At 37.8% G+C, this 15,873-nt stretch overlaps 1 protein-coding gene across 2 annotated transcripts in view; it reads right to left on the reverse strand.

The window, feature by feature from the left end:
* Window positions 1-15,873, reverse strand: part of LOC106880445 (lethal(2) giant larvae protein homolog 1) — a 69,246-nt gene that overhangs the window by 36,706 nt on the left and 16,667 nt on the right. Inside the window, exons 10-12 of one of the 2 annotated variants that reach the window (XM_014930366.2) lie at window positions 13,872-13,960; window positions 11,706-11,838; window positions 6,831-6,857 (exon numbers count right to left, since the gene is read on the reverse strand). In XM_014930366.2, coding sequence (XP_014785852.2) covers window positions 6,831-6,857; window positions 11,706-11,838; window positions 13,872-13,960 — 249 coding nt within the window. The remainder of the gene's footprint in view (window positions 1-6,830; window positions 6,858-11,705; window positions 11,839-13,871; window positions 13,961-15,873) is intronic. The other variant, XM_052968619.1, reaches the window with a different exon arrangement.

A 15,873-nucleotide genomic window follows, 5' to 3' on the forward strand; every position in this document is an offset into this window, starting at 1 on the left:
ACAATGTGAATATTAATTATCTACATAATCAACATTGTTAGTAACAGACTTAGTAAATTGGAATTGGTTCATTCTTGTATTCTTTTACTTGTTTTAGTCATAAGACTGTGGCCATACTGGGGCACCAACTTGAAGAATTTTAGTCAAATGAATCAACTCCAGTACTTATTCTTATTAAGCTTGGTACTTGACTCTGTAAAGTGGTTGGTGTAAGGAAGGGCGCCCAGTTGTAGAAACCATGCCAAAACAGACCTGGTGTGGCTCTTGGCCTTGCCAACTCCTGTCAAACCACCCAACCCATACCAGCATGGAAAATGGACAATAAATGATGATGATAAATGAAGGGTTTCCTTCAGTTTCCGTCTATCAAATCCACTCACAATGCTTTGGCCAGCCTGAGATTATAGTGGAAACCACTTGCCCAAGGTGTCATATAGTGAGACTGGGCCCCAGAACCATATGGCTAGGAAGCAAGCTTCTAACCAGAAAGCCACAAATAAGACTACCAGAAGTAATCATAAATTTCTCCTGTTACTAGAGCAGGGGTGTTTGAATTGATTCTAAAATTGGTCTTGACCAACACCAGTCATTTCTTCAGACTAAATACATCACTGTATGGACCAGGCTATCGGATGTTGTCATACACCAATAGCCACAGTGCACATGCTCGCATTGTTGTAGCTTTCAAACGATGCCACCCCACTGGCTAAGTGGGCAGGAGACCAACATTCTCCTCAGCCAGTCCATCACAGGGAAACCCATTTTCAGCTGAGTGCAACATAAAATGTTTGGCCCAAGAACACAATGCACTGCCCGATCTTAGAATTGAAACCATAATCTTGCACTTGGGATTGTAACACTAACCACTAAGCCATGCACCTTCACCTGGCTGTATATAGATTTGCAGGGTAAACATATGCTGGTGACATGTAAAAAGCGAGTCTGGGACCAACCCCCTGGACAACAGATGATGATTTAAAACTTCTTAATTTATTGGAGGGGATAATTAACCAAGCAGAGTAGTCATCCTAAGAGGTAGTTGTTGTCGGGGGAATTGTCCAATGAGGCGGGTGTAATTGTCCTGATATGGTAAAAAGTAACCAATGCACTCTGTAAAGTGCAAGGGCATCCAGCTGTAGAAACCATGCCACAACAGAAAGTCAAAGTCTGGACAGCTCCTGTTAAACTGTCCAACCCATACCAGCATGGAAGATGGACATTAAACGATGACAATGATGAGAATTGTGTGGCTATCACAGAAAGCTCCTATAGAGGACATGGCTAATCCAAAACAGAAGAGTACAATACAAAGTACCAGGCAGTTGAAATGCAGGAGATCCGACCAATGAAATGATTTCATGAGGAGTATATAAAAAGTCAGGGGTTATGAGAGGTGAGCCAATGACAGTACCGCCTGATTGGCACCTGTGCCAGTGGCACATAAAAAGCACCATTCGAGCCTGGTCGATGTCAGTGCCAGCTGACTGGTCCCGTGCAAGGGGCATGTAAAAAGTACCCACTACACTCTCGGAGTGGTTGGTGTTAGGAAGGGCATCCAGCAGCCTCCTAGCTTGCCAATCCTCAGTCAGATCGTCCAACCCATGCTGGCATGGAAAGCTGACGTTAAATGGCAATGATTATGGTGTGTGTGTGTGTGTGTGTGTGTGTGTGTGTGTGTGTGTGTTTAACCATTTGTCAAAATTGCGATTAAGGCCATTTAGCATCCTTCTTCATGTAGTAATGATATCAGGGTGAAATATTATATATCAACATGCCTGCACTAATATGCATTCTACACATTACATAATACAAACTGAAGGCTGTGAATCATCTGTAATCCCAAGGATGAATAGTGGCTGAATATAGTCACTTCTCATACCTTCTGATATTCATGGTGTGTGTGTGGGTGTGTGTAACATGTAAATATACAAGAGGGTAATGAACTCTGTAACATGCAAATAAACAAACAAGAGGGTAACGGACTCAAAACAAAACAGAACAAGTTTTCTTGACCTATGTACATCAAAGGCAAATTTTTAAAATTAAAATTGGGATTAATTTCTCTTACAGTCTAATCAATTATAACCAATTAACATGGCAATTGGGTTGGTTTTTAGTCATTCTATTTTCAGTTTCAGCAAAAAGCAGTAGCCATGCTGTGTCACCACCATTAATGCTAATGTTTGTGCATTTTTGGCACATTTCCAGAATCAGTCCTGGTAAAGTAGGGATTTGAACAGAGATGCCCTTCTTTCTAGCCACAGTGTGGGTTCATCTGGTACCTCAGATGAAAAGTTATACTCGGAAGAATTTGGTAAAACGCATGACACAATCAAAGTTATAACAATGGCCTCCAATTTTGGCACAAGGCCTGCAATTCTGTAAGGGGCGGGTAGTTAAATTATATTGACCCTAGTACTCAACTGGTACTTATTTTATTGACCCCCAAATGGATGAAAGGCAAAATCAATCTCGGCAGAATTTGAACAACGCAAAGATACAAAATGGCACTAAGCATTTTGTCCAGCATATATCTATATATACACATATATACATATATCTATCTATAGATACATATCTCTATCTCTCCCTCTCTCTCTCTCTCTATATATATATATATATCTGTATATCTATATCTATATCTATATATACATATAAATATATATCTGTATATCTATATCTATATATATCTATATATATATATATATATACATATAAATATATACATATATCTATAGTTGGAATTTACAAAAAAAAAAAAAGATGAAGATGGGTGTGTAAACAAATAGTACATGCATAGATTTAACGCTCGGGAAGTGAGAAAGTCTTATGTTTCAAGCCTACACTCTTTGACAGAAAGAAACACAAAAATAAGCAGAGAGAGAAATATATATATATAAATAGGATGGGAGCACTCCGTCAGTTATGACAAGAGTCCCAGCTAATATGGGAACAGCTTGCTCATGAAATTAACATGCAAGTGGCTGAGCACTCCACAGACACATGTACTCTTAACGTAGTTCTCAGGGAGATTCAGCATGACACAGTGTGACAAGGCTGACCAATTGAAATACAGGTACTTCTACTCATTTTTGCCAGCTGAGTGAACTGGAGCAACGTGAAATAAAGTGTCTTGCTCAAGGACACAACACTGATCGTGAGCGGAACGCCCTAACCACTAAGCCACACGCTTTCACATACACATATACATACACACACACACACAAACGTCTAACCCAAGCTAGCATGAAAGAATGTTGGCACTCCGCCACTTACAACGACGAGGGTTCCAGTTGATCCGATCAACGGAACAGCCTGCTCGTCAAATTAACATGCAAGTGGTTGAGCACTCCACAGACACGTGTACCCTTAACGTAGTTCTCGGGGATATTCAGCGTGACACAGTGTAACAAGGTTGACCCTTTGAATTAGAGGTACAACAGAAACAGGAAGTAAGAGTGAGAGAAAGTTGTGGTGGAAGAGTACAGCAGGGTTCGCCACCATCCCCTGCCGGAGCCTCATGGAGCTTTAGGTGTTTTCGCTCAATAAACACTCACAACGCCCGGTCTGGGAATCGAAACCGCAATTCTATGACCGCGAGTCTGCTGACTTAACCACTGGGCCATTGCGCCTCCACGTAGCATGAAAGAATAGACAAATGACAAACAAACGATTATGGCTAAAACTGTGTTAGGTTTCATAATGGAAGTACCACATGTCAATTGCTGATCCGTTGCCATGGACTGCACTAATGTGTACAAGGAAAATGGTGTAAGCAATAATAAACATTATCGCTGTGTCTTCTTTGTCTATTTCCTGTTTGGTGATGCTGGAATATAAAATGTCTACCCCATCCTGTTCAGTATTTACACTCATTACAGAACATCTTAGAATTCTATATTTGTGAAGTGAGGAAATTATAATTATGTAAACCATTTATGTTGGTCTGACTGGTGTTCACTTCATCTTGATTTTTGTTTTTAGATATTTTGGCTCTTGTATGCGCCAACCTTCTTCAGGTGTCCAATACAACTGAATTTAGCACAAGAACTCTGAAGAAGACTGGAGCATGCAATAGAATCGAGATTAGGAGGACGCCAGGCAGACTAACATAAACAGTATACATAATACACAACATCTTCTGTATGTGTGTGAAATACAGTAACAAATACACATACATGCATGTAGGCAAGTGTGCACATGCACACATACACACACAGATATACAAGGTATCCATAAAATATCTTTACAAATCCCACACTTCCAGACATCAAATTGTAAAGGCAACTTATGGACACCCTGTATGTATGTGTATGAAACACGTGTACCGTGATATCCTTTGTGTTCTGTCTTTAATTTATGTTTGACGTATACGTATATATATATATATATATATATATATATATATATATATATATATATACATACACACACACACACACACACACACACAGATACATAGGCACACACATTATCAAAGTTAAGCTAATCCTTTTAAGAGTTATTGACTTGTGGGAATTTCAAACGAATGAAATTAAACAAGAAAGAAAAAATTTTTAATTGTGAATCGTTGAGCACATTATTACACAGAAATAATTGGATATGTAGAATCTTTCATCCAAAGTAATATTACTACAACACAAAACTATTAGTGCTACTACTACTACTACTACTACTACAACTACCATTGTTAAATAACAAACCACACAGGGATTACATTAAATGCAATGTGTTGAATGCGTTTAAGGTACATCAGGAGAAACAATACTGCATCACTGGATATAATAAGGGTGTGCTTGTTTAGTAAGATTAATTAGTGATAATAATTCAACTACTTAAAAGAAAAAAAAAAATTATAACTTTTTTGATACCAACCTCCCTGTGACCCACCCCTGGTTAGATGATATAAGCTTTCCGTTGTAAAATTATCTAAATTAAGACCTATTAAAATTTTGTATTGATTTACGCAACAAATACTAGATTAACTACAACAAAAGTTATTTTACTGAATAAATTATTTGTTGTTTTCAAAATGTATTCAAATAAAGAAAGTGAATTTCAACAGAAATATGGTAACAAACAGGTTAACCATTTCGATACCAACCTGCTGGAAACCACCTCTGTTTCTTTGATACAAATTTCCTGTTTTAACCCTTTAGTGTTTAACCGGCAATATCCAACCAAAATATTCAAACTAGCCCAATCCGGCTGGTTTTATGTTCAAACCATCCAGATCTGGCCACCCACACCTACATTACAATGTCATTCTAAAAAGTAAAAACCACATCATTGAAACCTTGATCTACGAGAAAAAGTGGGATTAATTCAAAACAATGTGGATAAATAAGGAATACCTTTGATAGAGCAATCTGAATGCTAAAGGATTAACCCTTTCGTTACTAACCCGGCTGAAACCACTTCTGGCTCTGTAGTACAAATGTCTTGTTTACATAAGTTCAGAATTAAAATCTTCCACCAAACCTTAGTCATAATTTATGTTCCTAACACTAGCTGATAACTAAGTTATTTTACTAAATTCTTTGTCATATTTAAAATAATTGAGAGAAAAACAGAGCATCTCAAAATAAATACAGTGACGAAAGGGTTAAACTTATCTAAACTAAAACCGTCCATCAAGGTTTTGTGTTAATTTAGGTTCCAACACTACCTTAATTATGACAAGGTTTTTTCACTAAATAAATTCTTCAAATATTTTCATAAATTCTTCAACTCAATGATTAAAACCTTGGACACTTGCAGAAGAAATTTTGGTAACTAATCACTAAATTAAATGAAACAGAGTCATAGCCGTGTCATTAAGAAGTTTGCTTCCCAATCGCAATGGTTTTAGGTACAGTCTCATTGTGTGGCACCTAGGGGAAGGGCCTTTTGCTATAGTCTCTGGCCAGCCAAATTTGTGAGCGAATGTGGTAGATGGGAACTGAAAGAAATCCATTGTGTGTGTAACAAGGCTTTGGTTGGCTTGGTGCTATAGGAGAAAATACTTGCCCAGGGTACCACACACAGGGACTGAATCCAAAACCATTTGGTCGGAATGCAACATCCACACCTGTGTCTTTTACTCATAAAAAATGATAAGAATTATAAGAAATTAACTAATTACAGGTATTTACCATGTCAACAGCAAAGCACTTATTTTTTTTAATGTCTGCACAAAAGAATAAAATGGATACTGAATCTGGTGAGATCAATTGGAATCTTCTCGTATCCATGGCAATCAACAGTAAAATTTAAAACTTCTAAAAATGTTTCAAGCCACATGTGGACATTATAACATATATTAACATTTGATATTAAATCTGTAACCAAGTAACCAAAATTGGATGACCTCAACATTATAGACCCAGAAGACCAAAATAACTCCCACAACTGCATGCAATAACAACAACAATAATAATAATAAAACATAGTCTTTGATGTAACCCAGGCATGGGCAACCATTTTCATGAAGCAGGCCACATGAGACATGGCACATCAACATGTAGGTCACACTACTGAAAAGATTTCAAGGTAAATATTTGTTAGGCATGCCATTAAGAAAGTCCCACTAGCTGAAGTCTGCTCCAGACTGGCTTAACCCATTCAAAGAATTATTTGAAATATTTTTATGTGTTTTTTTTTTATTGCTATCTAAACATTAATATAGATCTAGTTGTAACATGGACATATTAACAGCATGCAACTAAAATAATAAAACAGGCATTTGAGTTTTGGAAGGTCGAGTTGACAAGCAATTATAAATGAAAAATAGAAATTAAGGGAGTTTTTGAGTTAGTGAAGCTTGGTGGGAGAGGGAGAACTGTACATACCAATTCATTCGTTTATTTCGCCTGGCCCTGGAAAAACATTTTAGCATAATAAACATTGCAACAACAACAACAGCAGCAACAACACAGAAAGCCACATGTTCTCCCAACATGCTTTAGCACCATTTTAGGTCAAATATTCTTTTTTTTTTTTAAAAAAACAAAGGTGTAAAAGGGAATAAAAGACAAAAAAAAACAACAACAGCAAAAATGAATATAATAATAAAGACAAGATGCAACAGAAAGAAAAAAAGAAATTTTCAAAATTAAAAAAGGAAATCAAATCACACACAGACATGCCAACATGGAACATGGATGTTAAGTGATTATGATGATGCTGATGATATCAGATACACATGAGAAAAAAAAACCCCCATCTAACTTCAAACTGTCAAATTCTGAGAAATTAAATATTTTTCTTCTTTTATTAATTAATTAGCAAACATTACAATCTGAACACATTCTAAGATTGGAATTAGGAAAAGAAAAGTCAATGTTTTCTAGAACAGATCTAAAACAATGAACTATTCTGCAACTCTTACTACTTTTTCTTCTGTCCTCATCTCTAACCATCGTCACCCCCCTTTCACACTCTTGTAAACCTAACCATCCACCCGGCCAACCATGATTTTTTTTTTTGTCCCTATTCACTCTTTAGCCACATTCTTGTACTCGGATGGTGGTATATCCCGATATCTCATCACCGTCTCTTCTCCCTTTCCTGCTGGGTTAGCTGTGCATCGCCTCTAATGCAAGGCACTTGTTCCCGTCCCTCTTTCATATTTCAGCCTCTGAACACGTGGCACAAAGCCGTCTTTTCTTCTTTCCCTCTGTGAAAAAACCTTACTCAGTCAAAGAGAGTCTTTTCTTTGTCTTGCAAGTTACTTGGTGACCTCACTAGCACTGGTGTCACACAAAAAAAAAAAAAAAAAAAAAAAAAAGCACCCAGCCCACACTCAGTAAAGTTGTTGCTATCAGGAAGATCATCCTACAATAGCAGCAGTGCCGAGACAGACATTGGAGTTTGGCGCTGCCCTTTGGATCATCAGATCCTGTTGAACTATCCAACCTACGCCAGCATCGAAAAGGGGATGTTAAACGAGAATAATAACAACTGAGTCATTTATCCCAGTTGTTATTGATATCTTTTAAGTACACTAATATTCACACCAATATGTATACGTTAGTTTTTGTACATCTATCATAAGTACCCACTACACTCTCGGAGTGGTTGGCGTTAGGAAGGGCATCAAGCTGTAGAAACTCTGCCAGATCAGATTGGAGCCTGGTGCAGCCATCTGGTTCGCCAGTCCTCAGTCAATTTGTCCAACCCATGCCAGCATGGAAAGCAGACATTAAACAATGATGATGATGAGAATATGATCAGAGTTGCTAGCCATACTTGCTAAAATAATTCAAATATAAATTAGTCATGAAGCTAATTGCTGTATAACTATTTTCAATTAACTTAACAAAAGCTCATTACATTAAATATTACTAGCACCATGGCTGATGCTGGTGACACGTAACTGGCATCTGTTCCAGTGGCATGTATAGAGCACTTTTCAAGCATTGGGCCTCACGGAGGCAAAGTGGCCAATGCTGGAGACATGAAAAGCTCCTTTCGAGTGTTGGGCCTCACAGAGGCAACGACCAAGAACTTTGGCATTATGTCATGCTTGAGAAGAAGACCCATCAAGCCAAGTAAAATCACAGTCGTGGCAGATGCCGGTGTCACGCAAATGGCACGCCAACCACTCTCGGAGTGGTTGGCGTTAGGAAGGGCATCCAGCCATAGAAACCATACCAAATCAGACTGGGGTCTGGTACAGCCTTCCAATTTACCAGCCCTGGTCAAACTGTCCATCCCATGCCAGCATGGCCAACAGATGTTAAATGATGATGATGATGATCCAACCGCAGAGAACCTGCCTTATCAGCTCCTGTCAGAACAGAAGACGGATGTTAAAAGATGATGATGACAACCAAGTTATTTATCCTAGTTGTTACTTATATTTTTTTTTAGGTATGTTAATATTCACACCATGTTATTTCTTTACTACCCACAAGGGGCTACACACAGAGGGGACAAACAAGGACAGACAAATGGATTAAGTCGATTACATCGACCCCAGTGAGTAACTGGTACTTATTTAATCGACCCCGAAAGGATGAAAGGCAAAGTCGACCTCGGCGGAATTTGAACTCAGAACGTAGCGGCAGACGAAATACCGCTAAGCATTTCGCCCGGCGTGCTAACGTTTCTGCCAGCTCGCCGCCTTGGAAGACGCCATGGAAGACGGATGTTAAAGGATGATGATGAATTCTTGCTAGTTGTAGACCCAGGCATAGCTCTGTGGTTAAGAAGTTTGCTTCCCAACCACATGGTTTTGAGATCAGTCTCACTGCTTGACAGACAACATGGGCAAGTCCCTTTGAGAGTGGATTTAGTTGACAGAAACTGAAAGAAGCCCATCGTATATGTATTGTATGTTTGTAGAATGTGAGCATGTGTCTGTGTCTCGTTGTCTTAACAATGCGGGCTTTTTCCAATATTCTGAGAAAGCCTGTCTGACTATAATGAAACATTACTGTGCTTGGAATCAGGAAAGGGTTGATGACAGGAAGAGCATCCAGCCAAAGAAAATCAGCCACAACCTAGTGCATCCAATCCATGAAAGCATAAAGCCTGTATGGCTTCTGTGCTGGTGGCACGTAAAAAAGCACCCACTACACTCTCGGAGTGGTTGGCGTTAGGAAGGACATCTAGCTGTAGAAACCTTGCCAGATCAGATTGGAGCCTGGTGCAGCCACTGGCTTTCCAGTCCCCAGTCAAGCAATAGGTGTTGGTTTGGTAATTAGTATTTAATATTAAAGTAGTGAATTAATACTGCCTCATTTCTGAAATATCTGGTATATATAACCCAGCATCATCATCATCTCGTCGGCTTTCCATGCTGGCATGGGTTGGACAGTTTGGCAAGTTTCAATGGGCTCAACAACCATGCCTTCCTCTAATGTCTCATTTCTGGCAGGGTTTCTATGGCTGGATGCCCTTCCTATCACCAACCCCTTTACAGACTGTACTGAGCACGTTTTTCAAGGCACCAGTACTTGCCATCATTAAGACTAAAAAAAAATCCTCTCAAGCCCTGTGTTGATGCTATTTGGACTGACTACCAAACACTGGGTGCTTTGCATGGCCCCAGCGTTGTTGTCTTGAAGAATGCAAAGCGGAAAAGAGAACAAGAGAAAGGAACAGATCTATTGTTGTGAAAAGATGGTAATTGAGTAAATGATAATAAACTGGGCATCCAAACCGATTTCTTACAAAACAACAAAGCACAAAATTTGAGAAAAATGAGTCAAAAACATTAACAATGTATACAAAACTAATTGCTGCAACTAGAAGTAGAAGCTTAGTAATGAAGGGACATGCTCAAGACAATATCTCCACTTTATAAAACAAAATCTAATAATGATGTGAATCAATCAATATGATTGGTGAAATAACTTGTTTCTCATGCAGGAATATCTTCTGTCCCCATTCACTTTGGCTCAACTTATTGTACATTGAGGACCCACTCTAATACCTCACCCACCCCCCATGTTTACCTCCCTTTCCTGTTCCACACTGTTTTCTCTCGTCTACCCTTGATTAATGTGAGAAGCTGTGTATCATCTCTACAGTAAGAAACCTGTTCCAGTCCATCCATACTTTGACATGTTAACTGCCATGGCTTCTAGCTGGAAATATGTGGTGTCACTGGTAGTGATGCCACCTATTTCTGCTCACGCTGCATACTGTTCAATAACTAGGAAATGCAATATTTTTGCATTTTTACAATATTTCATAATTAAACTTTAACATTTAGCACAAATGTTATTTAAATATTCTCCAAACCATGTCAAAGACACAGAATAAAATATCATCTCAAATTACAAAAACTGTACCAAAAGTCATGCATACAGATGTTTGCATGAAGTTTGCAATGAACCACGAGTGATACATGTGGCAGTTAATGTGTTAATCTCTAAACACTTAGTATAAAGATGCCGCCTTCTTAACTGTAGTCCCACTCAGTTGAAAGGTATCTTAGTCTTGTGATTTACATGGTGGCCTCACCAGTGCTGGTGTAGGAAAAAAAGTACCCAATATATTCTTTAAAATGAATGGTTTTAGGAAGGGCATTTGGTTGTAGCAATCATGCCAAAGAAGACAGTATAGCACAACACAGTTCTTGGACCTGCCAGATTCTGTCAAATCATCTAATCTATGCCAGCATCTTTCGGATTCTCTCTCATACCCCCCTTGTATCTGGACCTCTCTCACTCTAAGTGAGCAAACCATGCATTCTCTCAGCAAGATACCTGCCCTTGTCCTCCTATGATAGCTTGTTATTCCTCCAACTCAGTATCTTGTGGGTGCTTGGTGACCTCACTGGTGCTGGTGCCACATAAAAAGCACCCAGTACACTCTGTTAAAGTGGTTGGTGTTAGAATGGGCATCTAGCTGCAGAAACCAATCTAAAGCAGATGTAGAATCTAGGCACAGCCCTCTGGCTTGTCTGTTCTTCTCAAAATGTCAAACCGAAGCCAATACAGAAAAGGGAACATTAAATGATGATTATGATGATGATGATGACAATGATGTGTGTGTATGTGTGTACATGTAATGTATAGGAGTGCTAATTTATGAATCAAATATGATATTAACAGATAGGATATACCTACAGACTATATGATGATATCAGAAACTCTAAGATATGCATGTTTATTTGACAAAGATAAATATATAAGTAAAAGTCTTTTCTTGTAAATTAAAAGCATCATAAATATTCTGATAAATTTAAAAAAGCAAAAAGAAGTACTATCTACCATTTTTCTTTTTTCATTTTCTCTCGTCTGTTAGCACGGGATTTTCTTAAGCGCCGGAATGACTCTCTCAATGATTTTTTGAAGGAAATACGGCGAGAAAGAAGAGAGTCATTCACAACAGCATTGGTCATGTCTGAAAGAAAAACATATATACTATAGTTATTTATATAAATACTTACTCATGCATACATACATACATATGTATTAGCTAATCAATTTAAAAATCCAGACCTTTGGCATCATGTCGTGCTTGAGAAGACCCATCAAGCCAAGTAAAAATTGCAGTTGTGGCAGATACTGGTGTCACGTAAAAGCACCCATTACACTCTTGGAGTGGTTGGCATGTTAGGAAGGGCATCCAGCCGTAGAAACCATGCCAAATTAGACTGGAGCCTGGTGCAGCATTCCAGCTTGCCAACCCTGGTTAAACTGTCCAACCCATGCCAGTATGGACAACGGACATTAAATGATGACGACGATGACAGGGCACAATAGGGTCAGTGTTTATTTCCAATGGCATCAACCATGTTCGGATGGTGCTTTTTACATGCCACTAGCACAGGAGCCAATCGGGAGGAACTGGCATAGAGTACATTCGGATGGTGCTTTTTACACAGGAGTTAGTTGGGTGGACAATGCAAGGATAAGAGAATATTATCTAATTTTCCAAAATAGAACAATACTATAGAGCCAGTGTCATTCAAGAACTCATTTTAGATTTCTTAATTTTGAAACTGGGGCCATTCCATTTAGCCCAAGACCATAGGAAGTGAAGGACTATTAAAATGACAATTAAGAATTTGATGTTTTATTCACACAGTTGTTTCCAAAGAGTTTCCTTTAATTCCATCCCAACAAGTTTCTTTCACTCTTTTGATACCAAACTACCTAAGACCGCTCCTTGTTGTGTGATACCAAGTTTCTGTTTTAATGTGATTGAGATCAAAACGTTCCCTTAAATTTCCATGTTAATCTGGATACTAACACCAGTTTAATAGTCCTTTCTACTATAGACTCAAGGCCTGAAATTTTGGGGGACAGGGCTAGTTGATTACATCAACCCCAGTGTTCAACTGGTACTTATTTCAATGACCCCAAAAGATGAAAGGTCAGCTCAACCACGACTGAATTTGAACTCAGAACATAGAAATGAACAAAATACTCCTAAGCATTTTGTCCGGTGCAGTAACAATTCGGCCAGGTCACTTCCTTCAACACCAGTTTAATAATGACAAAGTTATTTCATTGAATTCTTCATCATATTCAAATTAATCAAAGCAAAAGCTCTTTCCCCCTTGTGCAAGTCAGATAAGCAAACAAATTTATAAAATTTGGCTGAATGGACATATACTGTGTCTCATAAAAAAATTAAGCAGTTAGCTTCTGCAATCTCAGAAAGAAAATAAATGTTATAGTAAACTGAAAAACAATTTTGCAACTATGTAAAACTTCTGCTTGAGTAGCAAAGTGGATATTTAACCCTTTCGTTACCAACCCAGCTGAAACCAGCTCTAGCTCTGAGTACAAATGTCTTCTTTACATAAATTTTGAATTAAAATCTTCCATCAAACCTTAGTCACAATTTATGTTCCTAACACTAGCTGAATGATAACCAAGTTATTTTACTAAATTCTTTGTTATATTTAAAATTAATTAAAACAAACACAGAGCATCTCAACAGAAACATGGTAACAAAAGGGTTAAAATATATAATAGAGAAACAATTCTTAACCCTTTTGATAACACCCCGGCTGAAACCAGCTCTGGCTCTGAGTACAAATGTCTTGTTTTCATATGTTTTGAATTAAAATCTTCCACCAAACCTTAGTCACAATTTATGTTCCTAACACTAGCTGAATGATGACTAAGTTATTTTACTAAATTCTTTATTATATTTAAAATTAACTGAAAGAAACAAAGAACATCTCAAAAGAACAGGCTGTGCTAAATACAAAGTGCCCCCTCCCACCAAACTGCAGAAGAAAAGCAGTACCAATTAGCTTGAATGAGACCTCTCACTTCTTGGATCATAGTTGAAAGAGCAAGTGGGTAAGAGTGATGAAGCATTACAAAAAAGCAATACAAAGATTATTAAAAGAAGCATGCATCATCATCAGAGGAGTTTTATACAACATAAATATTGGAATTTTATTCAAATTAAATTACCATTTGGATTTAAAGTGCAGCGATAGAGTATTCCTTTCTTCTGGCAATAATCGAAGAGAGCAAATCCATGAGCAGTACCAGCAGCCCCACTGAAAAGGAATAAAAGATCAAAACTAATAATAATACTAACAGAGAGAAATAAAAATTAGACAAATATTTATCAAGGATAATTTTAAAATATTGTAACCAAATCATTTACCCTTTCTTTGCCAACCCAGTTGTATGTAAATTCACTGCTTTAAAGTGATTTAAATTAAAACCCTCAATCAAAATTTCATGTTAATTTATATTCCAAACAACAGCTTAATAACGACAAAGTTATTTCACAAAATTATCCATTATGTTCAAAAATTAATTAAAACAAAAATATTGACAAAAGGGTCAAAGGGATATAAATTAAAATCTCCCATCAAATCATCATCATCATTGTTTAACATCTGTTTTCCATGCTGGTATGGGTTGGATGGTTCAACTGGGGTCTGTGAAGCCAGGAGGCTGCACCAGACTCCAATCTGATCTGGCAGTGTTTCTACAGCTGGATGCCCTTCCTAATGCCAACCACTCCAAGAGTGTAGTGGGTGCTTTTTATGTGCCACCAGCACACAATTGGATGGTGCTTTTTACGTGCCACTGGCACAGGAGCCAGTTAAGACAGGGGTGGTATTGGCCATCAAAATTCATAAAAATTTATTTTCCAAATACCAGCTTGCTCAAATTCTTCATCATTTACAAAATCAATTGAAATGATCATAAAGATGGTGCTTAATTCTAGTTTTCCATAATATTGAACAGATAAGAGATCTCTTAATATCAGTATATGAGAAATAATATTTCTCAAAAGACTTGTGGCAGATGTTCTTCAAAGTTGGTTAAATTGAGAAATGCAAAACTAACTGTCCTGCTCATTCAGGCAGCAATTGCAGCCAATAATCTGGAAGCCAAATCCAATTATGCCTTTCAATAGCATTTTAAATTCTTGTGATACAAATCCACCTAAGAGTGCCTCTGGTTCCTTGAAATAAACTTCCTCTTTTTAAAATGATTTAAGTAAAAACTGTCCAAAATTTCATGCTGATTTCTCTTCCAGACACTAGCCTAGTAAAGTTATCTTCCCAAATTCTTTATTAATTTTAAAATTAATTAAAATGAAAGCAGTGAATTTTGGGAGAAATATGGTAAGAAAAAGATTAAAATGTCTCTCACATTTTACAGAGAACAGGCTGTGCTAAATACAAAGTGCCCCCTCCCACCAAACTGCAGAAGAAAAGCAGTACCAATAAGCTTGAATGAGACCTCTCACTTCTTGGATCATAGTTGAAAGAGCAAGTGGGTAAGAGTGATGAAGCATTACAAAAAAGCAATACAAAGATTATTAAAAGAAGCATACATCATCATCATTATCATTGCTTTAACATCTATCATGCATGGGTCAGATAGATTTTGTTGTGGCAGACTTTGTATGGCTGAATGCCCTTCCTGTCACCAACCCTCACCAGTTTCTAAATAACATGATATTCATCATTGACCAAACAGGTTTTCACAGAAGATTAAAAATGAATGACACTCCTTGTATAACAGTGACATTCACTTACAACCATCACAAGAATTCACAAGGTAACACACACACACACACACAAAACAGACTTCTTTCAGCTTCCATCTACCAAAGCCATCACACAGCTATAGTAAAAGACACTTGCCCAAGGTGCCAAGCAGTGGACCTCAACCCCAAACCATGTAGTTGGGAAGCAAATTTCTTAACCACATGGCCATGCCGACACTTCATTCTAAAAGAAATATTTCTATCTAGCAGCTGCCACCCCACCATGTGGTCTAATCTAATTCAATACAAGACATTGGGCCCCTGTGTCTAACTTTATCCTGCACCTGGGTTCCTGAGCAAAAGAATAAATAGTTGCAGACACAACCCAAGAGTAGCGATTGCAGGAAAACTAATGGGCAGAATCACAAAAAACTTCAGGAGTATAACAATAATACTATG

This window comes from Octopus bimaculoides, chromosome 6 (genome assembly GCF_001194135.2).
Source record: "Octopus bimaculoides isolate UCB-OBI-ISO-001 chromosome 6, ASM119413v2, whole genome shotgun sequence".
NCBI classification, from domain to species: domain Eukaryota; kingdom Metazoa; phylum Mollusca; class Cephalopoda; order Octopoda; family Octopodidae; genus Octopus; species Octopus bimaculoides.